Source organism: Geotrypetes seraphini, chromosome 3 (genome assembly GCF_902459505.1).
Source record: "Geotrypetes seraphini chromosome 3, aGeoSer1.1, whole genome shotgun sequence".
NCBI classification, from domain to species: domain Eukaryota; kingdom Metazoa; phylum Chordata; class Amphibia; order Gymnophiona; family Dermophiidae; genus Geotrypetes; species Geotrypetes seraphini.
Genome location: NC_047086.1, coordinates 285,699,399 through 285,727,106, shown reverse-complemented (window position 1 = coordinate 285,727,106; position 27,708 = coordinate 285,699,399). Strand labels below are relative to the sequence as shown.

Here is a 27,708-nt window from a genome sequence, read left to right as displayed (position 1 = left end):
CCAGGGTTCTATTTTGTTAAACACTTTCATTCCTTGTAATTAATTGTCATTGTAGTATTGACTTACATTAAAGATGCTCACATTCTTACATTTTAAAAGTTACCATTTGAAACTGCCTACACACAAGCCCATTCTCAAAGGAAGACTCTGCCTAGAGTTTTGGATCCCCATAAAAATTAGGTTTGCTTTGTATTTTGATAACTTTGTCCATTTCAAAGGTTAGAAATAAAACCTATAAATTCATATATTTTTCTAGTACTAAATATCAAGTTAGTCTAATGGTATCACCTTAAATTATTTTTTATTTGTTGGCCGATCAGTTTCCGAAATCGAATTTGTTTGCTGCTCAAACACTTATGGTAACAGACCCTTTATTAGCCTCGATCTGACACTCCGCTGAATGGAGGAGGTGACGTTCCTATGACGATTACGGAAGCCGTCGGAAGTGAAGCGGAATAGTTTGTGCGTCTGCGTGTGGAGAGCGTCGCTGCATGGGATACGGAGCTTGCACAGGAATTTGTTGTAGCTATGGCGCCTACTTTGCAACCACTTGAAGTGCAGTTCGCACAAAGACTAGCATCTAACGAGAAGGTGATACGGGACAGATGCATAAAGAGGTTGCGCAAGTATATCACTGCTAAAACGACCAACCAGACGGGTATGCCAACATAGATCAGAGTATTGTAATTGCTTGAACTGTTCGGTCGAGACACGTGGGGGCGGAATAAGTGCTGGGTGTATAGTATATCTATGATGTTAAATAGTGATGGATCGCTAGTTGTACCTACGGATTAAAGTTGAGGAAATCCATGTTTTGAGTTTAGTTTGTCTTCAGTGCTGGGGAAATATTGGTGACATCTCTGCAAACTGACTGACTTGAAGGAAAGGGATTTTGGATTTGGTTTGTACCTTTTTCAGTTATAGTTCACAGCAGGGCATTGTGGTTTTGACCCACGAGGACTGTAATGGCAGATTATATTGAGGATCAATTGGTATTTTTCTGTCCCCAAAGAGTTTATAATCTCTATACCTGAGGCAATGGAAGACTGTGTATGTAAGTGACTTGCCCAAGATCACAAGGAGCAGCTGCTGTGAGGTTTGTTGAACTGGGTCCTAGATCTCAGCCTAGCTCTAGAATACAAGATATCTCCTTTATATAATTTGTAAGAAATATTTTTTCCTCAGATATGTAAAATGGAATTAAGTATTAATAGACAAATATGAATCTAACATTCTCAATTATCAAATTGCCATATTATAGTGAATTTCATATTTTTTATATAGCAAAATCCAGTTTCAACAATTAAAAACTGACAAATGTGAATTGTCTTTTCAGTTGTTAACTATTAGTTTCAAGGCAATTGTTATGAGAAAATTAAATACCGTAAAGCTTTGGCCCTATTTTACAAAGCTGCTCACTGCGGCAGCGCGCTGTAATCACGCTGAAACCCATTGGGAATTAATGAGCTTCAGTGCCATTGCCGCGCAGCAGCTGCTAGTGCATCTTTGTAAAAGGGGGGGAGAGGTTATAGTCTATTAATGAAGCTTTTAATTATAAAGATTTCCAAATAAGGTGATGGAAAGAAAGACTTTGTAAACATTTTTTGTATTTTATCCCAAAACGTTTGTTTAGTAAATTTGGAGTTTTTCACATTCCTACAACATATGTCCAAAATTTATAGGAAATATTGTGGGTAAATATTGCAGATGGAGATGCCGAGCAGAGCATGAATCCCTCGACCCCCACTAGCAATGAAAGCTTCTGTTGCTCCTTGTTTTTTTGCCTACTATGGGGCAGATGCTCAAAAGACTTGTAGTAGAGCTGTATGTGGATGTTTGAGCAAGTGGTATTTTACCGTGAGCGGGGGGAACATGTGGTGTTGCAGCAGCTGTCGGGGGTGGGGTGCACAATTGTGGGCGGGTCGTTGGGGAGGGCCTGTGGTGGGGGATCTTTGTATGGGACAGATATTTTGCATGTGTAATACACACAACATATCTGTGCCATTAAAAAAAAATATTTTTTTTTTAAACTGGCAGACCTGTCGGTAATACAGTTGGGTTTTTAGGACCGTAAAACCTGATGGAAAATAGCCAAGCAATGTAAGTGAATCAATCGCTTGGCTATTTTGCATGGGGTTTTACTACACAGTGGGCCGTTTTGTGAATCGGGTCGGGTAGCAGTGATCGTTGCTAAACCTGTGAAAACAGGTTTAGCAACGATCGCTGACTTTAGTGAATCGGGGCCTTAATTCCTTCTGCCATTGCAGGGCAGTACAGTTAAACATTCTCATGTCAGTCCAGAGCAGTAGGGAGTAAAGGCTCTTACTGCTCCTATAACTTGAGGGTGTACAGTTGATATAGCACTCTACCTCTCACACACCCCTAAACAGGCAACAGCTGCCCTTGCACATATTCCCACTAACGCACACACCCTGTACTGTGCCTACTCTTCCTTTGTCTTCCTCTTAAGTCACTCCCAACTTTAATCTCTCAGCCAGCTCTGCATTCACACATTTGGCCATCATACCCACCTACTTAATTAGAGAAATGTGCCTTTGTGAAGTGCTTAAAGCATGTGCATTTCAATTTTATTTACTTTTCTATTTTTACTCTTTGCTTACCTCTTATCCATCAGAGATTATTCCTCCCTTTTTAAGTAGTCTTCCTTCTGGCTAGCTGTTTCCTTTGACCTGTGGATGTCAGTCACTGATGTTAATACTGCTTGGGACCTGTGGGTCGCAGGCTTTCTATCACTTCTTTTGTCTCTTCTAATGCACTTAAATGTATCCATGCTGTGGAATACCACATGTACTTTTAGGTGAGAAAAAGGTGCACAGTTTTCAGGCATCACTTTTACATGAGTCAGCTTGTTTTGAAAATAAACCTTAGGGCTCCTTTTACTAAGGTGTGCTAGCGTTTTTAGCGCACGCTAACCACACGCTAAATGAAAAATAGTAATGCAAGCTCTATGGAGGCGTTAGCGTTTAGCGTGTGCAGTATTTAAGCGCACACTAAAACCGCTAGCGCACCTTAGTAAAAGGAGCCCTTAAAGTATTGAGCAGAATTTGCAGGAATAACTTTTCCAATATTTTTGTTTGTAGCAGGTGGTTTCAGTCCAGAAGAGCTATTCAAAATCTGGAAAGGACTTTTTTACTGTGTGTGGATGCAGGATAAACCCCTGCTCCAGGTAAAGTTTGGTTTTATTTCTTTGTAAAAGTATAAACCTTTATATCAGGTGTCATCTAGGTTTAATGTCACAGTTTTAAGTGATTCATATCTACTTGTTGCACACCACTCAGTATTTTATAGACCTCTATTATATTTCCCCTTAGCTGTCTCTTCTCCAAGTTGAAAAGCCCTAACATTTTTAGCGTTTCCTTATAGAGAAGTCATCTCATCTCTTTTATCATTTTCATTGCTCTTCTCTATACCTTTTCTAATTCTGCTATATAATCTTTGAAATGTTGTGACCAAAATTGCACACAGTATTTGAGATGCGATCGGACCAGGAGTGATACAAAGGCACTATAATAATCTTAGTTTTGTTCTCCATTCTGTTCTTAAACATTCCTAACATTCTATTTGCTTTCTTAGCTATTGCTACACATTGCATAGAAGGATTCACCATATCATCAACGATGTCCCCTAAATCTTATTTGTATGTGTTGACTGCTAATGTAGAACCTTGCATCACATAGCTGTAGTTTGGGTTCTTCTTCCCTACATGTATCACTTTGCACCTATTCACATTAAATGTCATTTGCCATTTGAATGCCCAGTCTCCTAGTCTCATAAGGTTCTCTAGCAATATTTCATTATCCTCTTGTGATTTAATAACTTTGAATTACTTTGTGTCATCAGCAAATTTAATGACTTCACTCATTATTCCCATTTCCAGATCATTTATAAAAATATTAAAAAGCAGCAATCCCAGCACAGACCCCTGTGGAACCCCCACTATTTACCCTTCTCCATTGAGAATTATGACCATTCAACCCTTCTCTATTTCCTATCTTTTAACTGGTTCTCAGTCCACAATAGGACACTGTCTCTCATCCCATGATTTTCTGATTTTCCTCAGGAGTTGTTCGTAAGTTATTTGTCATATGCTTTATGAAAATCCAAATACACAATATCAACTGACTCACCTTTGTCCACATCTTTCTTTGCTATTCAAAGAAATGTATCAGATTGGTGAGGTAAGATTTCCCTTGGCTAAATCCATGTTAGCTTTGTCCCATGAATCCATGCCTATGTATATGATCAGTAATTTTGTTCTTTATAATAGTCTCCATCATTTTTCCTGGCACCATTGTCAGGCTTACCAAGTCTTTAATGTCCTGGATCACCTGGGGAACTCTTCTTAAAAATTGGTGTTACCTTTGCCACCCTCCAATCTTCTGGTACCGTGTTTGATTTTAAAGATAAATTTCATATTACTAATAATAGCTCTGCAAGTTCATTTTTTAAATTAAGGATTTTATAGTTTTAATTCCAAATATAATTCAGAAATGAACATCCATAACAAGAATATATACATAAGAAAAAGAAACCTAAACATTTCTATAATAGCAAGTTGGTGTACTTAGCCTCCATCATTGGGAGAAAAAAAGCAATAGTGAAATAATAAGATTAAAGGAAATCAACAAGATTCAAAACAAATTTATCTGATTGGACATCCATATTTCAGACCTATCTAATCCCCTATGCTAAATAGGAAAACTACACTATATTTTTTTGCCTTTGTAAAACATTCTGATATGGGTCAAAAAAGACAAATTGATCCCCTCGCCAAGAAACCAAACATTTACAGGGGAATCGTTAAAAGCAAAGGTCCCTCCTACTTGAAAAATCTTTAATTTAAAATACAGAAACTATTTCCTTCTCAGCTGAATTTCCTTCTCATCCTTCTCCCTGGAAAAGCGACGACTCAGGGGAGACATGATAGAAACCTTCAAGATCATGAAGGGCATAGAAAAAGTGGATAGGGACAGATTTTTCAAACTAAGGGGAACCACAGGTACAAGGGGGCACTCGGAGAAAAGGAAAGGGGAAAGGTTTAGAACAAACGCCAGGAAGTTCTTTTTCACCCAGAGGGTGGTGGATACATGGAACGCGCTGCTGGATGTGATAGGCAGAAGTACGCTACAGGGCTTCAAAGAAGGTCTGGACAGGTACCTGGAGGACAAAGGGATTGAGGGGTACAGATAGGAGTAGAGGTAAGGTTATAGGGACAGGATTAGAGGTAAATTACAAAATTAGTCAGAGACCACTGTTCAGGCAGTGGCCTGATGGGCCGCCGCGGAAGCGGACCGCTGGGCAGGATGGACCTCTGGTCTGCCCCAGCGGAGGCAACTTCTTATGTTCTTAAAAAAGGAAATTCTTATATTTTATCCTTCTTTGCTGAAAATGTGATAAGGAAGGGTAACTGTAGAGGGAATTTCTGTAGAAGATTTTTAAAAATTATTTAATTTGAGAGCCACCCTCTAAGGGGTCAAATACCCCTTTGTCAACATTAACTGCCCGCATATGGTAACATTACGGTAACTGCCCGCATATGGTAACATCGAACAATTTGTATTTCTAGTACAATGTGGTCCCGAACGCTAGGGTTTTGCATCTGAACCCGCAAGTTGTTTGCAGAATGCTGTCAATCATCTTTTGAACTCTGCTTCCTTCCCAGGGATCTGCTCCTACATTCTCAGTTTTTTTTTCTGCAGTCAAGTTGCTCAGAAGTATTTCTGCTCTGTGGTTTTATTATTTTGGGGTATTTTAGTGTTCGATTGGAGGCTCACCCACTTGTTGGGACCTCTGCCTGAGAGAAGATGCAGGCTTGTCTACTTCTAGCAGGATCAATCCTCGGGGACACCTAGTTAACTATCCTGCTTTTGTATTTTTTGAGCTCAGAGGCCATCCCCTGCTTAGCTGCTCACATCTCTAATTTATCAGGAGTTTGAGCGTAGGCTGTTTGTTTCCTTCCTGACTTGGCCAGGATTAATAACTGGAGGTTGAGGTTCAGTCTGACCTCAATCCAACTGGCAGCCCAAAGACCAAGTTCTTCTGGCGAACCTGCGAGGCAGAGTTCTCCATTTCTCTAGCTGGATTCCAAAGCTGAAGCAGGCAGGCACTTGGCATAGTGAGTAAGGGGAAAATTGGAAATAAGGAGTCTTCAAAAGTGAATTTTGAAGTTTTCTGTGGCCAGAGCTGTGGACTCCCACCTCTAAAACCCCTTTCCCTGCATTTTTTGTACTTTAGGCAAGTCCCCATGGCCAGTTTTGGCGCAATTTTACTGGTGTCAGCCATCTTAGATTTTTAATTATCTTTTTTTCTAAAGCCTCTATCTGCCTCAAAACTCCTCAATTTTACTTAAAATTGTTAGGGATGGACCCCTCAGGCCATCCTACCCTATATCATGCCAGGTTTGCTCTAGATGGCTGACAGAGGAGCATTAATGCGCCACTCTGTTTGCCTTTCTATGTAGTCTATAAATTCTGTGAAAAATAAAGAGACTGGGATCTGGAAGTTGAGGGCTTGGGGAATGGAAAATTGGGATGATGTCAGGAATTGAGGTGATGTTTGAATGAATGCATGGAGGAGATGGAGGGAATAGTGAATTGCTGGGAGATATAGGAGATGGGCCTTAGTGTCCATCTTGGGGCCTAAAGTTTATAGGTCACCTATAGATGGAGACCAGATCTGTCAAGACTTGCATGAAACCGTAATTGTATTTTTACTGGATATTTGGTTTCTTATCATCATTTTTATTTTGAAGATTTGTTCACATTTCTTCTTTTTATTTTGCAGGAGGACCTGGCAGATACCATTTCTCAGCTCATTCATGCTTTTCAAAATACACCAGCAAGTAAGTGAACATTTTTCACCAGCTGATATAATTTTGTACATAAGAACATAAGAATTGCCACTGCTGAGTCAGACCAGCGGTCCATCATGGGTGACTGGCTTAGATTGAATCCAAGCAATTACAGTTTTTGCTCAAATGTACAGATTTTTTTTCTTGGAAAGCTTTAAATTGTGCTTAAAAGGTGCAAAGTTTAAATTGCTAGATAACCTGGCTAGCCAACTCTTGACATACCGTATTTTCACGTAGATAATGCGCATCCGTGTAAAACGCGCACACTGGTATAGCGCGCGGGAAACACACATTTATGTAAATAAATTTTTATATACCGCGCTCACGGGTATACCGCGCATGCCGCCCCGACTCTCCTCTGGCTGCCCCGACTCTCCTTTCACCCGCCCCGACTTTCCGTTCACTGCCCCGACTCTCCTCTGGCTGCCCCGACTCTCCGTTCGCTGCCCCAACTCTCCTCTGGCTGCCCCGACTCTCCTTTCACCCGCCCCGACTTTCCGTTCGCTGCCCCGACTCTCCTCTGGCTGCCCCCCTTGAAGTCCTGTCCCCCCTTGAAGGTCTGCCTGTCCCCCCTTGAAGTCCTGTCCCCATCCTGAAAGCCTGATGCCCCCCCCCCCCCCCCGACGCCCAATTCATCATCCGGAAGGACCGCTCGCACCCCCACCGCTCGCATTCCCACCCCGATGGACCGCTCGCACTCCCACCCGAAGAACCGCTCGCACCCCCACAGCCTCCCCCCCCTCCCCCATGGAGAAGCTGTCTACCTTGTTTCCGGATGCCAGTGAGCCCAGCTGCTTCCTCTGCCGGTGGTCCCGCCCCTTCTCTGAGCCCTGCGCTACGCTGCTTCCTCTTCCGTCAGAGAAAGGGCGGGACCGCCGGAAGAGGAAGCAGTGCAGCAGGGCTCAGAGAAGGGGCAGGACTGCCGGCAGAGGAAGCAGCTGGGCTCACTGGCATCCGGAAACAAGGTAGACAGCTTCTCCATGGGGGTGGGGGGAGGCTGTGGGGGTGCGAGCGGTTCTTCGGGTGGGAGTGCGAGCGGTCCATCGGGGTGGGAGTGCGAGCGGTGGGGGTGCGAGCAGTCCTTCCGGATGATGAATCGGGCGTCGGGCGGGGTGGGAACTATGTAAAAAAAATTTTATATAGCGCGCTCACGCGTATAACGCGCAAGGTTGTGCACGGTTTGTAAAATCGTGTATAACGCGCGCGTTATATGCGTGAAAATACGGTACATACCAACATTTTTTTAATGAATATCAGGTCTGGAAAATTAGTTGGTTTTTCCCCCTCTTTTAGTCAGCAACAGAGAATGCTCAGAATTATATAAATGGAGTCTGAAGGGAAGTATTTGAGCTCTAACCCTTTAAAAGGGTGGTCAGTAAACCTTGCATCCTGATAGGAGACTATTTTTATACTGTAATAAAGAGTAGATTGAATTCCAATAGTATCCTTACAAAGATCTCCAAGGGGCATATACCTTAGATTGGTTATTAACATTGCCATAGAGGTAGATATAATAGGCATCTCAGAGACCTAGTGGAAGGAGGACAATCAGTGGGACACTGAGTTAACAGGGTACAAATTGTCTTGCAATGATAGTAAAGATCAGATTGGAGAGGTAGGTTGTGCTATATGTTAAAGAGGGAATTGAGTCAAACAGAATAAACATTCTACATCCTTATAGACAGAAATACCGTGTGGGAAGGGAAGGAGTATAGTGATAGGGCTTTACTATCATAATGCAGAAAGAACAAACAGATGATGAAATGTTTGCAGAAATTAGGAAAGCTGATAAATTGTGCAACAATTTAATAGTGGGTGATTTCAACTACGCAGTATTCACTGGATAAATGATACATCAAGGAGTGCTAGGGAGGTAATTATTCCTAGATGTAATTAATGATCGCTTCTTGGAGCAACTGGTCCAATAACTGACAAGAGGGGGAGCTATTTTAGATCTAGTCATTAGTGGAATTCAGGGCTTAGTACAAGAGTTAACAGTGTTGGGTCCTTAGGGAAACAATGATCATAACATTCACAAGATAGCTAGAAAAGGGGAAGTAGTACCAATATGTGATTTTAATATGCCTGAAATTGGTTGGACCATTCCATCTTATTATTCAAATTATGTTGGTCCCAGGCTCTGGTTTCTGTTTGTCTTCTGTAAACTCGCTCAGCAGGGTCTCTTGCCCATTTGACATTTCTCTGTGCTCACCATTCATCTTTCACCTCTGTACCTTTCCTTCCATTGCCATAGCCAACACTTCTTTTTCTTTCCCCACTATCTACTATCTCTCTCTCGCTGCCTTGTGCCCTGAATCAAACATCTTTATTCTCCTTCACGTTGAATTTCTCCCTTCTTTCTCTCCATTATCATGTGCAACATATTTTTCTCTCTCCCCATGCAGTATCTCTCCCTGCCCTTCACCCTATGTCCAACATTTTTCTCTCTCTCTCTTACCTATGCATGACTCCCTATCCTCCACCATATGCAAGATTTCTCCCTCTCACCCCTTTCTACCTCTTTGTTTACTCATGACAGAATTCTGTGCAAAAAAATTCAACTCTGCGCACAAAATTATAAAAAAAATAAAGTTTATTTGTCAAAATTTAAACAATATTTTTGCTAATTATATCTATATTCCATTTAAAACAGGGTCATTCAGTGTCAAGTGGACCAATACTGAAAACTGTCCACGCTCGACCCCCTTGAAATCCAACCAAATATTACAGGGGTGTTGTCTAGGGTCTCAAATGAAACTCTGCAATCTCAATTTGGTCTGGAGCTAGGGGTGATTGAACAAAAGCAATCGATCCACTCCCATGCCTTGTGTGACCTAAACCACCAACTTTGCTTAAGCACTGCAGCAGAAGGAAACTACCTAGGAGTCTGACATTTTGCAGTTTGGTACAACACCTTAGGGCAAGTTTCTGTGCCAAGTTTGAAATCTTTTGCAATCGTGCTTCCATTTCTACAGGTCAGCAAAGTAGGCAAAAAAAGTCACAAATGAAAATTTTTGGCACAGTTTGGCTCCGTACTGCTGCTGGTAGGTAAGTCAGCTGAGGGTACAACTTTACCAGCAGACATATACCATGAGGTACTTCCAAGATTTGCAATATGAGTCAAGTGAAGCTGAAGATATGACCAACTTAAAATATGGTTTTATGCATTTATGCAAATTTTCACTGTTTTTCAGATTCAAATATCTCTAATGTGTAGTTTGTTTTTGTATATCATTTGAAAGAGAATGTTTTTTGCTACAGAAGCTATCTTGTTTCATCTTGGACCTGATCTTTCTTTGATGAGAATTGATTGTTTAAAGATAAGCATTACTTGCTTGCTGTAAACATTTTATGTTGAAGGGTCATTGGGATTTCATTGTGAATGTGCAGTGATCTGAAAACTCATAACCAAGCTTTGCCTGCCACAAGTACTCATCTTATACTATGCTCAGCATTTGACAGACTTACTGTGCACTTTTCCAAGATGACAGTCAAAACGTGCATTGGCTTGCACAAACTACTTACTTCGTGCAAGCCCAAACATATAATTATGTGATTCACAAGAATGTACGCATAGCTGCAGTAGTATGTTTGATACATGCAGCTTTTCTGAACATGTTCTGACTTGCAACTATCACAGCACAGTGGCTGTATTAACAAGTCTGGCTTTAAGGTTCATCTTGACCTTATAACATCATATGTGTTGCTTTCCATCTATTCTTTCTGTGCAGCATCTGGTTCTTTCCCTAGTTAACTAGGCTATGCCTGTGTGGATTTTGGAAACTTGCTCTTCATTTGCTGACATGTACAACTTGCTTTGCTCTATTTTCATTGTGTTCTCACACTGATATTTTTCACCTTACTTTTATTCTGTATTTTTAGATGACTCTTATCTTATGGAGACTAATAAAAAGCTAGAACCCTGCAGTATTGGAATCTATTATCATAGTGCCAGAAACCATCTATCTTCTATTCTGGAGAAAGCTGCTTGAAGCTTATTTCTGATTTCTCTTTGCTTGACCAAGAATTAATTAAAAGACGCTCTGGACTTTCTACTTTGTCTGTGGAATCTAATATCTGTACTCATCATGAAGTCTTGATTCTGACGAAGTTTGAATTTCTACAGAAGAACTGCTGTAATCCGTTCAGAAAACAGAATCACAGCAATATCAAAGGTCTACACCCAATTGATCTTCCTGCAACTGATCATTTAAAAGCTATCATAAAGCACGAGTTTAAACCAAGCCAAAAGCTTTGTCCAAGATGCAGGCAAGACTTGTGTGTCAAACTGCAAGATCTAAGTCTGATTCTGACAGTGATGACCCAACCAATGCATCTGAAAACCTCCATGCCAGCTTTTCACCACTAGGAATCTCTCCTCTAAAGATTCAACAGATTAGCAAGCAAAATTCCTTAAGTTATGCTAAATACAAACCCTCTGAAGCCCATAATGCAATTGCAGACCAAATTGCAGTTATTGGTGATTTAACTCCAGCTGATCTCAAAGCAGAACCAGAAAATGGCCAATGTAAAAGGTGTTCTGACTATGACCTTCTATTGACTGAACTGAAGCAGAAGTTGGAACTATCTAGTAATAGGGAGAAAATACAAATTCTCACTCTTGCTCCACACAGCTGGACTAATGAGAAAACTGCTTTGGAATTTGGCGTTTCAACAAGAATAGTTAAAAGGCCAGGAAGCTGAAACAGCAGGATGGCAACAAAGAGAGGAAAAGTGCTTGTTCAGCAGATTACACAGAAAGTCCTGGATTTTTATGAAGACAATGAAATCTCTAGGCAAAAAAGATTATGTCTCTGTTCGGATCAGTTGTGAAAAAGTGCAAAAGCAGAAAAGATTGCTATTATGCAATCTGCAGGAACTGTACATAACCTTTCGCAGTCAGCATGGGCCTGAAATTGGGTTCTCAAAGTTCTGTGAGCTTCGGCCAAAGTGGTGTGTCACAGTCAGTTCATCAGAGACTCATGTCTGCACAATCCACCAGAATGTGAAACTTATGCTTTCAGCAATTGTAGTTCCAGATGACTACAAGGTGCTTCTGAATAAAACTGTCTTTGATATGAACTCAAAAAACTGCATGTTGCAGCGGTGTGAAATATGTTCTAGGCAGATCCCTTTGGAGAATTATTTTCCTGAGTTCTTTGGTGAACATGATCCAGATGATATCATTGAATTTAAGCAGTGGATTCACATTGATCGGGATACATTGGAAACTCGACAGTTATCCATAGAAGACTTCACTCCCAAATTAATTGGAAAAATTTCTAATTTGGCCAGCCACCATTTTATTTCCAAGTACCAAAGTGCTTATCTGAAGGAAATGAAAGCAAATATAAAGGAGGGGCATGCTATTGTTTTGATGGACTTCGCTGAAAATTATTCCTTCATTGTTCAGGATGCAATACAGGGGTTTCACTGGGAAAATAGCCAAGCAACATTACACCCCTTCGTTGTCTACTTCTGAAATCCTGATATCCAAAGCCTACGCATATGCATAATCAGTGACTACTTGCGTCACAATACTATTGCTGTTCATGCATTTTTTGAGGAAGCTTATTCTGCATCTTAAGGAAGTCTTGCCTATCTTAAGCCATATTCACTACTTTAGTGATGGTTCTGCTACACAATATAAAAACTTCAAGAATTTCATTAACCTCTGCAGCCATGATACTGACTTTAAAATTACTGCTGAGTGGAACTTCTTTGGCACCAGCCATGGCAAATCTCCATGTGATGGGATTGGAAGAACAGCCAAGCATTTAGCTGCCCTTGCCAGCTTACAACGCCCTCTCAATAACCAAATTTTGACACCAAGGGATGTATTTGAATTCTGCGATAAATCTGTCTCGGGAATCAAATTTTTCTTCATTGCTAAGGAAGATATTGAAGCAATAAGACCTGATCAGGAGCAAAGCTTTAGTATGGGCCACACAGTGGCTAGAACAAGAGAAAATCACTAATTTAAGTCCATAGACACTGCTAGACTCTGCATTAGCAAAAATTCAAGTGGCACCAGCTCATTCATTGCCAATGTCTTAGAGTCTGATCCTGATCCTGAACATGTCCCTACCTTTCAAGCATCCAGCTTTCAACCTGGACAATACTTAGCTTGCATATATGACAATTCTTGGTGGATTGGTCATGTATGTGAAATTTCAATGGAAGAATGCAACATTCTGGTTAATTTTTTGCTTCCACAAGGTCATGGTCATTTCCACAAGGCATGGTCATTTCATTGGCCTCCCCGCAGAGACATATGCTGGATCTCTGAGCAGCATATTATTGCAGGCCTTAATGCACCTATGACCACTTCATCAGGTAGACAGTACACTTATCCACAAGCTATTTTGGCATACATTGACCAGACTTTCAAAACCATGTGCAAGAAACTGAGTTAAAAGTTGAATTTATGCAATTTCCTGATCTTTGTCAGTATGTATGTGCACTTTAAATAAGTGTGGTTTTTGCACTTTTCGTTTTTGTCTTTAATAAAGTTTAGAAATTTATATGGTATTATCTGACTATTAGGATTGTCTTTCAGACAATGGATCAATAACTGATAAATATGTGGTCTCGGTGTATAATACACTTGTCACGACCAGTGGCAGTGGGTGTATGAAAATGCATGGATACAGGGAAGGGGATCATAAAACAATCTGAACTTAACTGTGAAACTTCATGCCTTGTTCATTTGCATACAACATGGTTTGTGTTAAACATGCCTCTTTTCAATATTAAACATTCATGCGCATATACAACTAATGCTTATCTTTGAAGCTTTAATTCTCACCAAAGAAAGGTCGGGTCCAAGATGAAACAGGATAGCTTCTGTAGTAAAAAAACATGCTTTTACAAATGATATAAAAAACAAAAGAAACTAAACATCAGAGATATATGAATCTGAAAAACAGTGAAAATTTGCATAAATGCATAAAGCCATATTGTTTGAATGGTCATATCTTCAGCTTCACTTGACTGTAAAGGCTCATATTGCAAATCTTGGAAGTACCTCATGGTACATGTCTGCTGGTAAAGTTGTACTCTCAGCTGACTTACCTACGAGCAGCAGTACGGAGCCAAACTTATGCCAAAAATTTTCTTTTATGAATTTTTTTGCCTATTTATGCTGACCTGTAGAAATGGAAGCTCGTTTGCAAAAGATTTCAAACTTGACACAGAAACTTGCCCCAAGGTGTTGTACCAAACTGCAAAATTTCAGACTCCTAGGTAGTTTCCTTCTTCTGCAGTGCTTAGCCCTTTCAGGACCAAGGGACATATTTGTCCCATAACTTTAAAATCCTATAAATTTTGATTGGGATAGTCTACAGTTCTAAATTTGATATGTACGGATTCCATATGATACTGCCTTTATGTAAACAAACTGGTTCCGACATTCATTCATTAGCGTCGTTGCTAGATTGACGAGAAGATTCACTTGCCACACTGTCCATAAGCCAGAAGTGTGATTTTTTTTAAATAAAAATAATGATATTTCACAAAAAAATCAATTTTTTGGCATCTGCAAGCCCTTTTTACCATAAAAATGTCGTCAAAACCACAAAAATTGGCCTACGATCCTTATGGTCCTGAAAGGGTTAAGCAAAGTTGGTGTATTTGATCACAAGAGGCATGGAAGTGGAATGATTGCTTTTGTTCAACCACCCCTAACTCCTGACCAAATTAAGATACCATAGATCCAAAAATTTTAGCAGAGTTTCATTTGAAACGCTAGACAACACCCCTGCAAAATTTGGTTGGATTTCAAGGGGGTCGAGTGTGGGCTCCTGGTTCACTTGACATGGAATGACCCAACAGTTAAAATAAAATGTTTTTCTTCTATCTGTGTTGTCTCGATGTTTTATTTTTATATCATGTTGGTTCCAGTTTCTTTTTCTGCTTTCCTGTCGTCTGCTAGTTCTCCTTCAAGTAGCTGCTATCTATTTGTCTTTTCTACTCTCTCCTGTCTATTCCCTCACTACACCTGCCTCAGACATTGATCATTCCTTTTTAGCTCTTTTCTGCCTCTTTCTTACCCTTCTCCTCTTTTTCACTTTTCAGCTACCTATCAAATTTTCATCTTCTCTCCCATTCCCTTCTCATTCTTTCCTCAGCCCTCCATTCCCTTTCATCTTCAATGTACCTCCATTTACCATATTTCTACCCTCTCTTATATCTATCCTCTTATCTGTTTCCTTGCCACCCTCTCCTCCTCTTCAGGGTTCTACCACTCTCAGTATCTTCCTTCCTCCGCCCTTATAGCCTAGGATCTCCTCCTCACCCTCATAGTCTAACATCTCCCTATCTCTTTCCTGCTGCACTATCCCCCTTGGTCCAGCATTTGTCCCACTCTCTTCCTTCACTCCCATTTCCAGGCATCTCTCCATCACTTCATTCTTCTCCTGGATCCAGCGTCTCCCTCCTTCCCTTTCATCTCCTGTGTATCTCTCTCTCCCTCTTATCTACCCCCAGGTCCAACACCTCTCTCTCCCCCCCTTCCTTTTACCCTTGTCAAATCTCTCTATCCCCCTCCATGCACCATCTCTCCCTTCCTCCCCTCCATTATTTGCAATTTCATCTTCTCCCCTCACCATACATGTCTCCCTCTACTCCCCTGTCTTTCCTTCTTCTCACCCTCCCCTCCCCTGTGCCACCAGATTTTCTTCCTCTCCTTTCCTGTACTCCAAGGCTTGCTTCTTCAGGTTGCGTTATTGGCAGTGACTCACATGCTGCCTGCCGCTAACATGGAAGTCTCCTCTCTGCTGCAGAGAGATTTCCAGGTCAGCAGCAGGCAGTGTGTGGGAATTGATGCTGATGCTGATTCGATGGGTGAAAAGGGAATTCCATTCCTCCCTCCCATCCCCCTTTGCAGTTTTTCATCTCTCCCACCCATCACCCTGTGCAGCATTTGACACCCCCCCCTGTGAGACCACAACTTTTGGGCCTTCTAAAGTAGCAGCGGTAAACAGGCTACTTGTGGCCTACCCACCAGGGCTTCCCTCTGCAGCGTCATTAGTGATGTCATTAGTGACGCGGTAGAGGGAAGGCCCTGGCAGGCAAGCCAGGAGCAGCCTATTCACTTCTGCTGCTGTTTAGGAGACTCACTGAATCGGTGAGTGTGATTTTTTTTTTAAGGAAATGAATCAATTTGAATCAATTCACCAGAATGAATCGGTGAATCGGCAGCACTAATTTGCACCTATAAGTAGTGGTTTTGGAAAACTGCACATTCAAAAGGAACTCATTAAGGAAATGAGCTTCAAAACTAAATTGTTTTGCTTTTCTCAGGTTGCTTTGAACAGTAGTACAGTCTCTGTCCTATCCCCCCATCATTCCTCCTAATCCCAGGTCCTAGTCCTCAATTGGCTCATAGTTATACATGCCTCAGAGAAAGTGTATATGCCTATAGGGAGATAGTTTGAGATTACCTGTAGTTGAGGTTTGATCAGAATAATATTGACTAAAGTATTCCTAATCTTTTCCTTCTCTATTTTGTGTGTTCCTTTATAGAACTTATCTTCATTCAGACATTCTGGCAAACAGTGTGTCGTGAATGGAATGGAATAGACAGTCTGCGTTTAGATAAATTTTACCTGGTAAGATTCTTTGGGTATCTTATCCTTTAATTTTATTTATTAAACTCTCTTCTGTACCTCCCTATTAGTGTTATCTGTTTATCATTTGAACTATGCGACTCAAGTTTTTGTCTTGAATGAACTTGGCCTTCCTTGGTAGATAAGCCAGGTTGTTTATGTCCCACATTTGGTGTGTGATAAATTATGACTAATGGTACCTGTATATAGGTGGGTGCTAACTCTTGACTTATGTGTCTTAGTATAACCAGACTGACTAAACCTAAAAAGGTTATATACCATTTGCAATGCAACAAGAAATAATATTGTATAGTAAACTTAATATGGATTTTGTACAGGTGAGTATAGCACTAGGTACCCCAGTAATAAGAGCTAAAAATTGCCCTTTCTCCCCGCTAGCTATCTTCTCATAAATACAAAGAGAGCATCAAAACTAGTATCTGTTTGTAATTATATACAATTTTAGTAAATTTGTAAAATAATTGTTTTCTGCAAAGTTAAGAAGCAACATTCCAAAAATATTTTGTAGGGAATTGTATATTCCAGTTGTGCAGCTGTTTGTATGTCAAATTACATAGAAACATGACAGCAGATAAAGGCCAAATGGTCCATCCAGTCTACCCGCCCACAGCATCCGCGATCTCCTGCTCTCCCTAAGAGATCCCACATGCCTGTCCCACGCTTTCTTGAATGCAGACACAAAGGGTAGGAAAATCTACAACTCTACTTACCCAGCATAAACAATGCATCACAGATGAAGAGTCTGCTTATAATAATAATAACTCTAACAAAAGGATCCTACAGGTATTTATAAATGCAAAAAAACTGTATATATAGTTCATGTAGTATCCTCACATTTCAAATGTACTCATAGATCATAAATCAAATGAAAGACCATGAGTCCCAAATGGAGAACTTTATAGTCTTTATTAATAGTTCTAATCATAGTACACTGCCCACCTCTAAGTGTTTAAAATCTATACCATTACATCGTGTCCATGAATGTCAAAAAGTTTAATATAAAAAACTCTCATAACTTATCTTTTATCTATATGTAGTAAAAGGCCCTGACACAGACCATTTTGCAATGGTTGCTTCAGGAGGCCAATCAGTACTGTCCCAAAATAACTTATTCTGTATCGTCTGGTAGACCAGTATAGTTCCTTTACAGATGGGTATTATACCTTACTGCTACCAGCAGGTGGAGACTGAGATCAAACTTGTATATCAGTATAGCTTCCCCTCTACTAATCCAGTCTTCCTCAGTCTCCGGTAGCAGGTGGTAAGGCTTTTCGGCTCCTCTCTTAGCACTGTTGGAACTTTGTTTTTGGACTCCTGGTTCCCCTTTGTGCCAGATAGAGCTTGGACAGGTTCTGTTTGGGGATCCATCCGACTTCGGGGGTGGTAAACCCGGCGGGTCTCGTGCTGGGTCTCTCCCTCCACCTTCCTCCACCTCCACATATTTTTGTAGAGATGCCTCAGCAGGCGGCCTGGCCCCCTGTTTGGGCAGCCCTCTAGCTTGAGAGTCGTGGAGTCTGTTCTGATTGGAGAAAAAAAAAAAATCCTGAGGTGTGCCAGTCTACACGGATCATTTCCCTGTAAAACTGCCTGTTTGTGCTTTTTTCAATTAACCGGCACTTTTTCTTTCAGCTAGGGTGTTTTCTGGCACAATGATCACTTTTAAAGGGAAAAATTGCTCATTGTGATCCATATGCGAGGTATTCGCGGCCGGCCTGTGTAAGCGTGAAGACCAGAGCAGTGGGGCAGCCTTGTCGGCAGCGGATGCCAGCGGCGAGGGCGCCCTGCTGATAGAGCTTCTCGAGTCGGCTTCAGATCGCGGGGAAGCCTGGGCTTCTCCCGACGCCCACGCGGAGGGTTCCCCAGCCGCCAACAGTCCAGGAGAAAGGATTCCCTTACTGCCAGTCCGGCTGGGAATTCCCTTTTCGCATCGGTCGGTTCCTCGGCCTCAGCGTCAGGAAAGTCCCAGGCTTTTCAAACGTGGTAGGCCGCAGGACCTCCGATTTTGGAGGTTTTGGGTCTATTTTCAGCGGGAACCTCCTTCCTCTCAGTTACCTCAGGTGATCTTCCCCCTGTTCTGGAAATACAGGGGCAAGGTATGACAGGGTCCCCTGCTGGGGCAGGGAGTTCCTTGGGGCCACCGGGGGTCTTTCCCCCTGATTTTATGTTAGCACTTTGTAAATCTTATGTGCTGGTGGCAGGAGGTTCCATGTCCACTCCGGGATTCTCGGGGGGGCGGAGGGTTACCCTCAAAGTCTTCCCAGCACAGCCCTCCTCTCTCATCCAATCGCCCGAGGATCTCTGGGGATGAGAATTTTTACCTAAAGGAGCAAGATGTTATTGATGAGGACCTGTACCCTTTGGGGAGAATTCCAGGATCCTCTTGGGGGGTCAGATTCCACCAGCGAGGGGTTTGAGCACCCCCCAGCTGGCGAAGAAGCATCTGTGGTGCACATTTTTCAGCAGGACGAGCTTCATGAGTTAATTCTGCAGGTCTCCTCAGTGTTGCACTTTGAGGACACCCAGTCGGAGCCCCCCGTACAGTGGCCCCTTGCGTAAGGGGATCCACTCTGCTTCCCTCTCTTTTCCTATGCATCAGAATATTTGGGATCTTATGCTCGCACAGTGGCAGGTGCGGTAGCCCCTTTTTGTTTTGCGTGCTCCATGGCCCACCTGAATTCCATTTCTGAAGAGGATAGGGTAACTTTGAAGTCACCAGTAGTGGACGCGGTGGTCTAGGCCATTTCTAAGAGGCATACCGTGCCTGTTGAGGGCAGTGCGGCCTTGAAGGACCCAGAGGAGTGTAAGTTGGAGTCCCTCCTTAAACAGAGTTTTGATGTGACAGCTCTGTCAGTCCAGGAAGTGATGTGTTGTGAGATAGTGGCTTGGGTGTGTTTTCATTGACAGTAAATCTGAGTTGCCAAAATTGAATTGGGTGCTTCTTATCTCTCGGATGCCCTTTATGACCTCTTGTGAGCTTCTGACAAGCCTTTGGAGTGGCAGCATGCTGTGCCTTGTGGCTTAGCGCTTGATCGGTGGCTTCAGCATCCAAGCTAAGTTGACAAAGTATCCTTTTAAAGGATCTTGTTTGATGAGGACCTGGACAGGTTGGTTCAGACTCTCACTGATTCCAGAGTCTCTCGCTTGCCTGAGGATAGGCCTAGGCCACTGGCTTGAGGTGGCTCTGGGCATGGGCGTGATTTCCGCCGCTTCCGCCCTGGTAGAGGAGCTGCCTCTTTTTTTCATCTTCTGGGTTCTCTAGAGGCAGATTCCTCCAGCGCATGCAGTCCTTTTGTGGGGCCCGCTGCAGGGCTGGTAGCGCCCCTGCCGTGTCTCCTGCCACCCATCCTGCCCAATGACTCTTTGCCGGTGCCCGTCTTAGTTCCGTTGGGTGCATGACTGCTAGAATTTTATCCAAAGTGGGCAGACGTCACGTCCAATAAGTGGGTTCTGGAAGTGATCTGGGACGGCTATGCTCTGGAGTTCACCCGGTCCTTGCCACACCGTTTTCTAGCTTCTCCCTCGCAGGTGAAGTGGAAGCAGCAGGCCTTTCGCCAGACCCTTCAAAGATTGTTAGCTCTCCACGCAGTTGTTCCAGTTCCCCTGAAGGAGTGGGGCACAGGTTGGTACTCGATTTACTTTGTGGTGCCAAAGAAAGAAGGGACCTTTTGACCCATCCTAGATTTGAAGGGGGTCAACAGGGCTCTTCACTTGCCTTCCTTCCACATGGAAACTCTGCAGTCTGTGATTCTGACAGTTCAGCGGGGGGAGTTTCTGACCTCTCTAGATCTGACAGAGGCCTACTTGCACATTCCCATTCGGGCCTCCCATCATCGCTTCCTGTGCTTTGCGATCTTGGAGCAACATTATCAGTTTTGTGTACTTCCCTTTGATCTGGCCACGGCTCCGCGGACATTCACCAAGGTGATGGTGGTTATCGAGGCGGCGTTGAAAAGAGGGCATTCTTGTCCCTACCTGGACAACTGGTTGATTCAAGCCAAGTCGTTCCAGGAGAGCACTCGGGTCACGGCTCGAGTGGTGGAGTTTCTGCATTCGCTGGGATGGGTAGTCAATCTTGCCAAGAGCCGTTGTCTCCATCTCAGTGCCTGGAATATCTTGGGGTCCTATTCGACACCTCCTTGGGGAAGGCCTTCCTTCCAGAGGCCCGGGTAAGCAAATTACAATCTCAGATTCGCCTGCTTATGGCATCCCAGTGTCCTCGGGTGCAGGATTTCTTCCAAATCTTGGGGTCGATAGCAGCCTCCGTTGATGTAAAGAGGTGGTTGCGGGCCCACATGCGTCTTTTTCAGTATGCTCTTCTTCGAAGGTAGTCGCCTGGGAGGCATGTTCTGGATCACCCTGTTCCGCTTTCGTTCTCAGCTTGGGGCAGTCTTCGTTGGTGGCCCCAGACCCCCCATCTTGTACAAGAGGCGAGTTTGGACCTGCCGCAGTGGACGGCACTCTGTTCCTTCTTGGGATCTGAATCTGATTCTGTCATTTCTAGTGCGCCCTCCTTTTGAACCTTTGGGCGACTACTCTTTGAAGGATCTTACTCTTAAAGCGGTCTTCTTGGTAGCCATTACTTCAGCTAGATGTGTTTCTGAGCTGCAGGCTTTTTCTTGTAGGGCTTCCTTCCTGGAGTTTTTCTAGGGTGCGGGTTGTCTTGAGGCCTGTTCCTTCTTTTCTGCCAAAAGTAGTTTCTCCTTTTCATGTCAATCAATCTGTAGTCCTCCCAGTGTTGGGTAGTCAGGAGGGCTCTTCTGAGCAACGCCAGCTGCGCAAGTTGGCTATCAGTCGGGTCCTTTGCTCTTATGAGCACAGGACCCAGGAGATCGGAAAATTAGATCATCTCTTGGTCCTAGTGGGTCCTCGTAAGGGGGATGGCGCTTCTAAAGTTACTATTGCACGCTGGATCAAGGAGACTATTGCTTCCGTTTATCTTCTGAAGTAGAAGCCTGTTCCACAATTTCTCAAGGCTCATTCCACTAGGGGTCAGGCAGCTTCTTGGGCTGAGTCTTCTCTAGTGCCTCCAGTGGATATTTGCAAGGTTGCAGTTTGATCTTCTCTGCATTCCTTTGTCAGACACTACCGTGTGGATGTTCAAGTGCATCGGGACATGGTATTCGGTGAACATGTTCTGTTGTCAACCCTTTGGGGGTCCCACCCTTGATGGGTACTGCTTTAGTACATCCCATCCGTAAAGGAACTATATCGGTCTACCAGTCGATACAGAAGGAGAAATTAGGATCTTACCTGCTAATTTTCTTTGTTAGCCTGTAGACCGGTATAGTTCCTCACTCTATCTGTCTTTGTGTGGTGATTGCGGGTTTTTGCTCTTGTGCAGATTTTGAATTTTTCTGTGGGTTCTAATATTTTTCTAGAGTAGGGGAAAATTAAGAAAAGCGGCGTTGGCTCAGCTAGCTTAGCTGGTGAGCTGTGGGGGTGTTTTATTTTACAGGATAAAGTTCTACACATGTTCCAACAGTTGCTTGCAGATGTTTGTTGTTTTTCCACTCCTGTTTGGAGTGTATTTTACTGTTTTCGGTTAAGAATTTTCCTAGGTTCTGCTTGGCTATTTGGCAGACTGGATTAGTAGAGGGGAAGCTATACTGATACACAAGTTTGATCTCAGTCTCCACCTGCTGGTAGCAGTGAGGTATAATACCCATCTGTAAAGGAACTATACCCGTCTACAGGCTAACAGAAAGAAAATTAGCAGGTAAGAACCTAATTTCTCCTTTCCACAGGGACACTTCTTAAGTTTTTTTGGGACAGTACTGATTGGCCTCCTGAAGCAACCATTGTGAAACATGATCCTTGTCTGAGCCTTTTACTACATATAGATAAAAGATAAGTTTAGAGATGTTTTTAATACTAAACTTTTTGATACTCATGGACATAGTTTGTCTCTTTTCTATAATTATTGTTGTTCCTTTTCTCTTCTGTGCTACACTTTGCATTTACTGTATTTATTGAGATTTATTAACCATCTTTATGAAGAGACTAACCCAAGGTGGTATGCAGGTACAATTTAGCATAAAACTTGCAATTTTGTTAACAGCATAACAATAGTAAAATGACCAAATATAAACATAAATACAATAAATTAGGTAAATGTGGAAATGACAAATTGAAATCAAATAATGGCTAACTTGAAACAGTATTAAAAAATACACATTTAACAGCACTGCAGAACAATTACAGTGTATATTCAAATATTAACCAAAATAACATTTTCTCCTCCTTTTTAGGGGAAAGATGGTAACTCAAATGTAAAACGATGGTTTATATTCAAGTACCAAGGCAGTTGCAATCCCACCCTTCTCCAAGGTGTCCTGTTTGCTAGTTCTGCAGTCGGCAAGCCAGTCTGCCCCTCCCAGTCCCACCATAGCTCTACCTTACTGCCCTGATGGCCCAGTGGAGTGGAGAACAGGAGCAATCAGTCCCTCCTTCCTTCCCTCCCTGCAGTGTCCTGTCTGCTGGCTCACCCAGCCTGCCCCCACCACAGACTGCCTTACTTCCCTAGCAATCCAGCAGTGAGCCAGGGTAGGAGTGATCCTTGTATGCTTTTGCCTGTGCAGTCTCAATAATAATAGCTGTGGCAACCTCACAGCAAGCCATTTCTTACTACGGAGACTGGAAGAACATTCAAATAACATAGATACGAGGATCATTTCATAAATAATGCACACTATTTTTTAAAATTTACATGTTTGTTTGTTTTTTCAAGTATTTCTTTACAATCCTTCAAAATAGTCTCCTTGCTTTGCAATGACCGAGTCCCAAAGTCCGGGAAGCTTCATTATTCCATCAGGTACCGGTGGAAAAAAAGCTCTTCCAGAGATGCAAAACGATGTCCACGCATAGGTTGTTTCAACTTTGGAAAAAGGTCGAAGTCTGGTGGACTCATGTCTGGACTGTAGGGAGCATGAAGTAACACCTCCCAGCCATATTTGTGTAGTTTTTCAATGACATTCCCTATGTGCAGGCAAGTGTTGTCGTGAAGAATGAGTGGCCCAGCCAAGAGCAGCTGAGATCAGGTTTTGTACATTTTTCGGCGCATTTTTAAAAAACCCCACAATAATACACTGCTGTGGCACTTCTTTCACATGGAACTTTGTCTGTAATGATGATGCCTTCATGATCATAAGCAAAAATCATCATTTTGTTTGACTTTTGATTGAGCTTGTCGAAATTATTTTGGCCGTGGTGAAGATGGAGCTCTCCACTTCATTGAAAAACTACACAAATACGGCTGGGAGGTGTTACCTCATGCTCCCTACAGTCCAGACATGAGTCCACCAGACTTTGACCTTTTTCCAAAGTTGAAACAATTTATGCATGGACTTCATTTTGCATCTCTGGAAGAGCTTTTTTCCACCGGTTCCTGAGCCATTCAGCAACTGAACAAAAAAGGTGTCATGGATGGAATAATGAAGCTTCCTGGACGTTGGGATTCGATCACTGCAAGCAGGGAGACTATTGATGGATTGTAAAGAAATACTTGAAAAAAAAACAACAAAACATGCAAATTAAAAAAAATAGTGTACATTATATATGAAATGACCTTCGTATAATATGTGAGCATAATACTAATAATATGTGAGCATAATACTAATAAAACAACGACTGTATATTCTCAAATATAAGTTGATCCGAATACAAGTCGAGACCCCCATTTTCCCCCAAAAAAGAGGAAAAATGGTTGACTTGAATATGTCGGGTGGCTTAATGTTCAAGTGTCCTGCCCTGCCAGGTTCTGCACTCAGCTCCCATCCCTGCCAAGTTCTTCACCCAGCCCCCTTCCCTTCCTTCCCTGCACTCAGTCCCATTCCCTACCAGACTGTGAATCAAGCCCCCCCTCCCTGCCAGGCTTTGAACACTGTCCCACCTTCCTTCCCTAAACCCTCTTTCCCCTAAAAAGAGCCAACCTCATCAGTGATGTCACAATGGCTTGATTGTCCTGTACTCCCTCTGCCCTCTAACCCAGCCAGCAAATTAACCCTTCCCCTTAACTTAAACCACCTAGTGGTAGGCCGGGACAGGAGTCTTATACAGAGGCATCAATACCTCCTTTTTCCTACTGGCCATACCTCTCTCTGTGCAGCCTAGCATCCTTCTAGCTTTCGCTGTCACCTTTTCAACCTGTTTGGCCACCTTAAGATCATCACATACAATAACACCCAAGTCCCGCTTTTCCGTCGTGCACATAAGTTCTTCACCCCCTAAACTGTACCGTTCCCTCTGGTTTTTGCAGGCCAAATGCATGACCTTGCATTTCTTAGCATTGAATTTTAGCTGCCAAATTTCAGACCATTCTTCAAGCTTCAGCAGGTCTTTCTTCATGTTATTCACACCATCTGGCGTGTCTACTCTATTGCAGATTTTGGTATCCGCAAAGAGGCAAATCTTACCCGACAACCCTTCAGCAATATTATTTATAAAAATGTTAAAAAGAACAGACTCAAAAACAGAACCTTGAGGCACATCACTGGTAACATCCCTTTCCTCAGTGCGATCTGCATTGATCACTACCCTCTGTTGCCTTCCACTCAACCAGTTCCTGACCCAGCCCTTCACTTTGGGACCCATCCCAAGGGCACTCAGTTTATTTATTAGACATCTGTGTGGAACACTGTCAAAGACTTTGCAAAAATCTAAATACACCACATCTAGTGCACTCCCTCTGTCCAATTCTCTGGTCACCCTGTCAAAGAAATTGTCTGACAAGACCTACCTCTAGTGAATCCATGTTGCCTCCAGTCCTATAATCCACAGGATTCCAGAAACTTGGTCATTCTCTGTTTTAAAAATGTTTCCATTAATTTGCTTATCACAGAAGTCAGACATACCAGCCTGTAATTTCCTACGTCTTCCTTACTTCTACTTTTGTGGAGAGGGACTACATCCGCCCTTCTCCAGTCCTCCAGTACCACTCCTGACTCTAAAGACTCATTGAAAAGGTCAGTCAATGGAGCTACTAGAACTTCCCTAAGTTCCTTCAGCACCCTATATAATAAGTAAGATGTTCTTTATAAACGTACACAAAATGATTAGTTTATGGTGTTAGGAAGCAACAGTGTACAGTTTACATGGCTGCCTTTTTTCCCCCATAGGATCAATGGTTCTGTAGTTGTGGTTTTTTGTATTCATAGGATTTTCTAGGAACCTAACCCTAGCAAATAGTGAGAACACACTATACTAGGTTACAGGATTTGAATGTTAAATTTAATTACTGCCTTTTTCAACTCATAGCTCAAGGTGAGAAAAAAAAGTTGGTGTAGCTCTCATCCCCAGAGGGCTCATCATCTACAACAGTGGTCTCAAACTCAAACCCTTTGCAGGGCCATATTTTGGATTTGTAGGTACTTGAAGGGCCTCAGAAAAAAACAGTTAATGTCAATTTTGCATGACAATTTTGCATGAGGTAAAACTCTTTATAGTTTATAAATCTTTCTTTTTGGCTAAGTTTTAATAATAATATTGTAATTTATAGCTAAACAGACATATGATCAAGAAATTGTTTTATTTTACTTTTGTGATTATGATAAACATACTGAGGGCCTCAAAATAGTACCTAGTGGGCTGCATGTGGCCCCCGGGCCGCATGTTTGAGACCACTGATCTACAATAAGTTGGAGCAGTGGAGAGTGAAGTAGTTTCCCAAGATCACAAGAAGTGTCAGTGGGAGGTGTAGCATTTGAACCCTTCCTTGACTGGTCCTCAGTCTTCTTGCTGAAAAGTCTGGGCTGCTACTTCCCTATAATAAATAATGGTTCACACCCAGGACAAATTTTGTGTGACCTCGTTGTTAATATTTCTGATTGCTCTTTGAAAGCCTGACAAGAATCTCAAACTGTAATTTGTTTTACATTCTATAGTTGATCCGCTTAATGATGAGGCAGTCCTTCGTGGTACTGAAAAAAAATGCATGGGATAGAAGGTTAGTAAACAATTGCATCTGATGGAACCATTGGAAACAGTATAAATGTTGAAAACAGTATCGTATCTGATACAGTAAACTAATGGTATGCAGATTACTTTTCTGTTGAATAATGTGTTAACAGAAAAAAAAAGACATAGTGTTGAGGATCACATGTTGCTGTTTTCTGCATTAATCAACTAAAAAAAGGAAAATTAAGTAATGTCCAATAAAAAAAGAATTCCCCTGAGGGTGGATGTTTTCCTTTTCTATCAGTTCACCTCTTTGGGATTCTCTAAGGATAATTCCTTATTGGTGAAAAAAGCTTTGTTGTTGTCTCGAAAATGTATCCTTTTGTTATGGAGGCAAGCAGAGGTGCTTACCCTTACTATGTGGAAAAATGAATTGTTTACCCTGTTGAAGTATGAATATTTGGATGTTAAGAATTGTGGCCCTAGTCACTGGAGGAAATTCCAGGCGGTTTGGGCTCCTGTTTGGGACAGCTTGTCCCATAGCGCCCAAAATGCCCTCTTGAATTTCTGACACTGGAGTGCTTGGAGGGGTGGGGGGGGGGTTTGGGAGTGGGTTGGTGCTTGGTTTCTTGGTTGGGATCATTTGTCTCCGCGCAGAAACCATGCGGTAGACTTTTTCATCGTGTGTTTTGGTTTTTGTTTTCTGGTTGTATGTTTCCGGATTATTGTATGTTTTCCCTTGTATTTTCACTTTAAAAAAAAATATATCAAATGCAAAATCGTGAGAACAAAACTTGTATCAAGTGAATATTTTGCTAGACCTCAAACACCCAAGGCACTACTTATTGTCTTTCTTCATGCCCTTGCTGGGGTGGTGTTTTCATCATTGGTCTTAGCACGGTGACATATGCAAAAATATTTATATATATATTGATTATAAACAGACTCTATATAGATTGTAAAGTGCATAAATTGCTGTAAAGGAAAGGCACTTATCTTTATGCCCGACGGCTGCTCAACCGTTTCACTGTTGGTTTCGTAAGAGGTTATGCCACTTTAAATACAGACACCAATATATATGGTGTGCAGTGCAGAGAGTAGCGTTATTTTCGGCTCTTAATGAAAGCCTTTTTCCACCATATATATTTTCTTTATAGCACTTCATGCACTTTACAATCTATATAGAGCCTGTTTATAATCAATACTAGTCTTTAAGCCCGTTACATTAACGGGTGCTAGAATATATGTATGTCTGTCTTTCTTTCTTTCTGTCTCACTCCCTGCCCTTGTGTCTTTCTTCTTTTCTTTCTGTCTCCC

The 27,708-nt window shown here is 42.2% G+C and overlaps 1 protein-coding gene across 3 annotated transcripts in view; it reads left to right on the top strand.

Annotated features, from left to right (window-relative positions):
• The first annotated feature begins 419 nt into the window (after positions 1-419).
• RRP1B (ribosomal RNA processing 1B) overlaps positions 420-27,708 on the top strand; it is a 130,342-nt gene continuing 103,053 nt past the window's right edge. The window contains exons 1-5 of one of the 3 annotated variants that reach the window (XM_033939617.1): positions 420-658; positions 3,105-3,187; positions 6,805-6,862; positions 16,397-16,482; positions 26,379-26,440. In XM_033939617.1, coding sequence (XP_033795508.1) covers positions 529-658; positions 3,105-3,187; positions 6,805-6,862; positions 16,397-16,482; positions 26,379-26,440 — 419 coding nt within the window. In that variant the 5' untranslated portion in view covers positions 420-528. Of the gene's footprint in view, positions 659-3,101; positions 3,188-6,804; positions 6,863-16,396; positions 16,483-26,378; positions 26,441-27,708 lie in introns of all 3 variants that reach the window. The other 2 variants (XM_033939616.1, XM_033939618.1) reach the window with 2 other exon arrangements.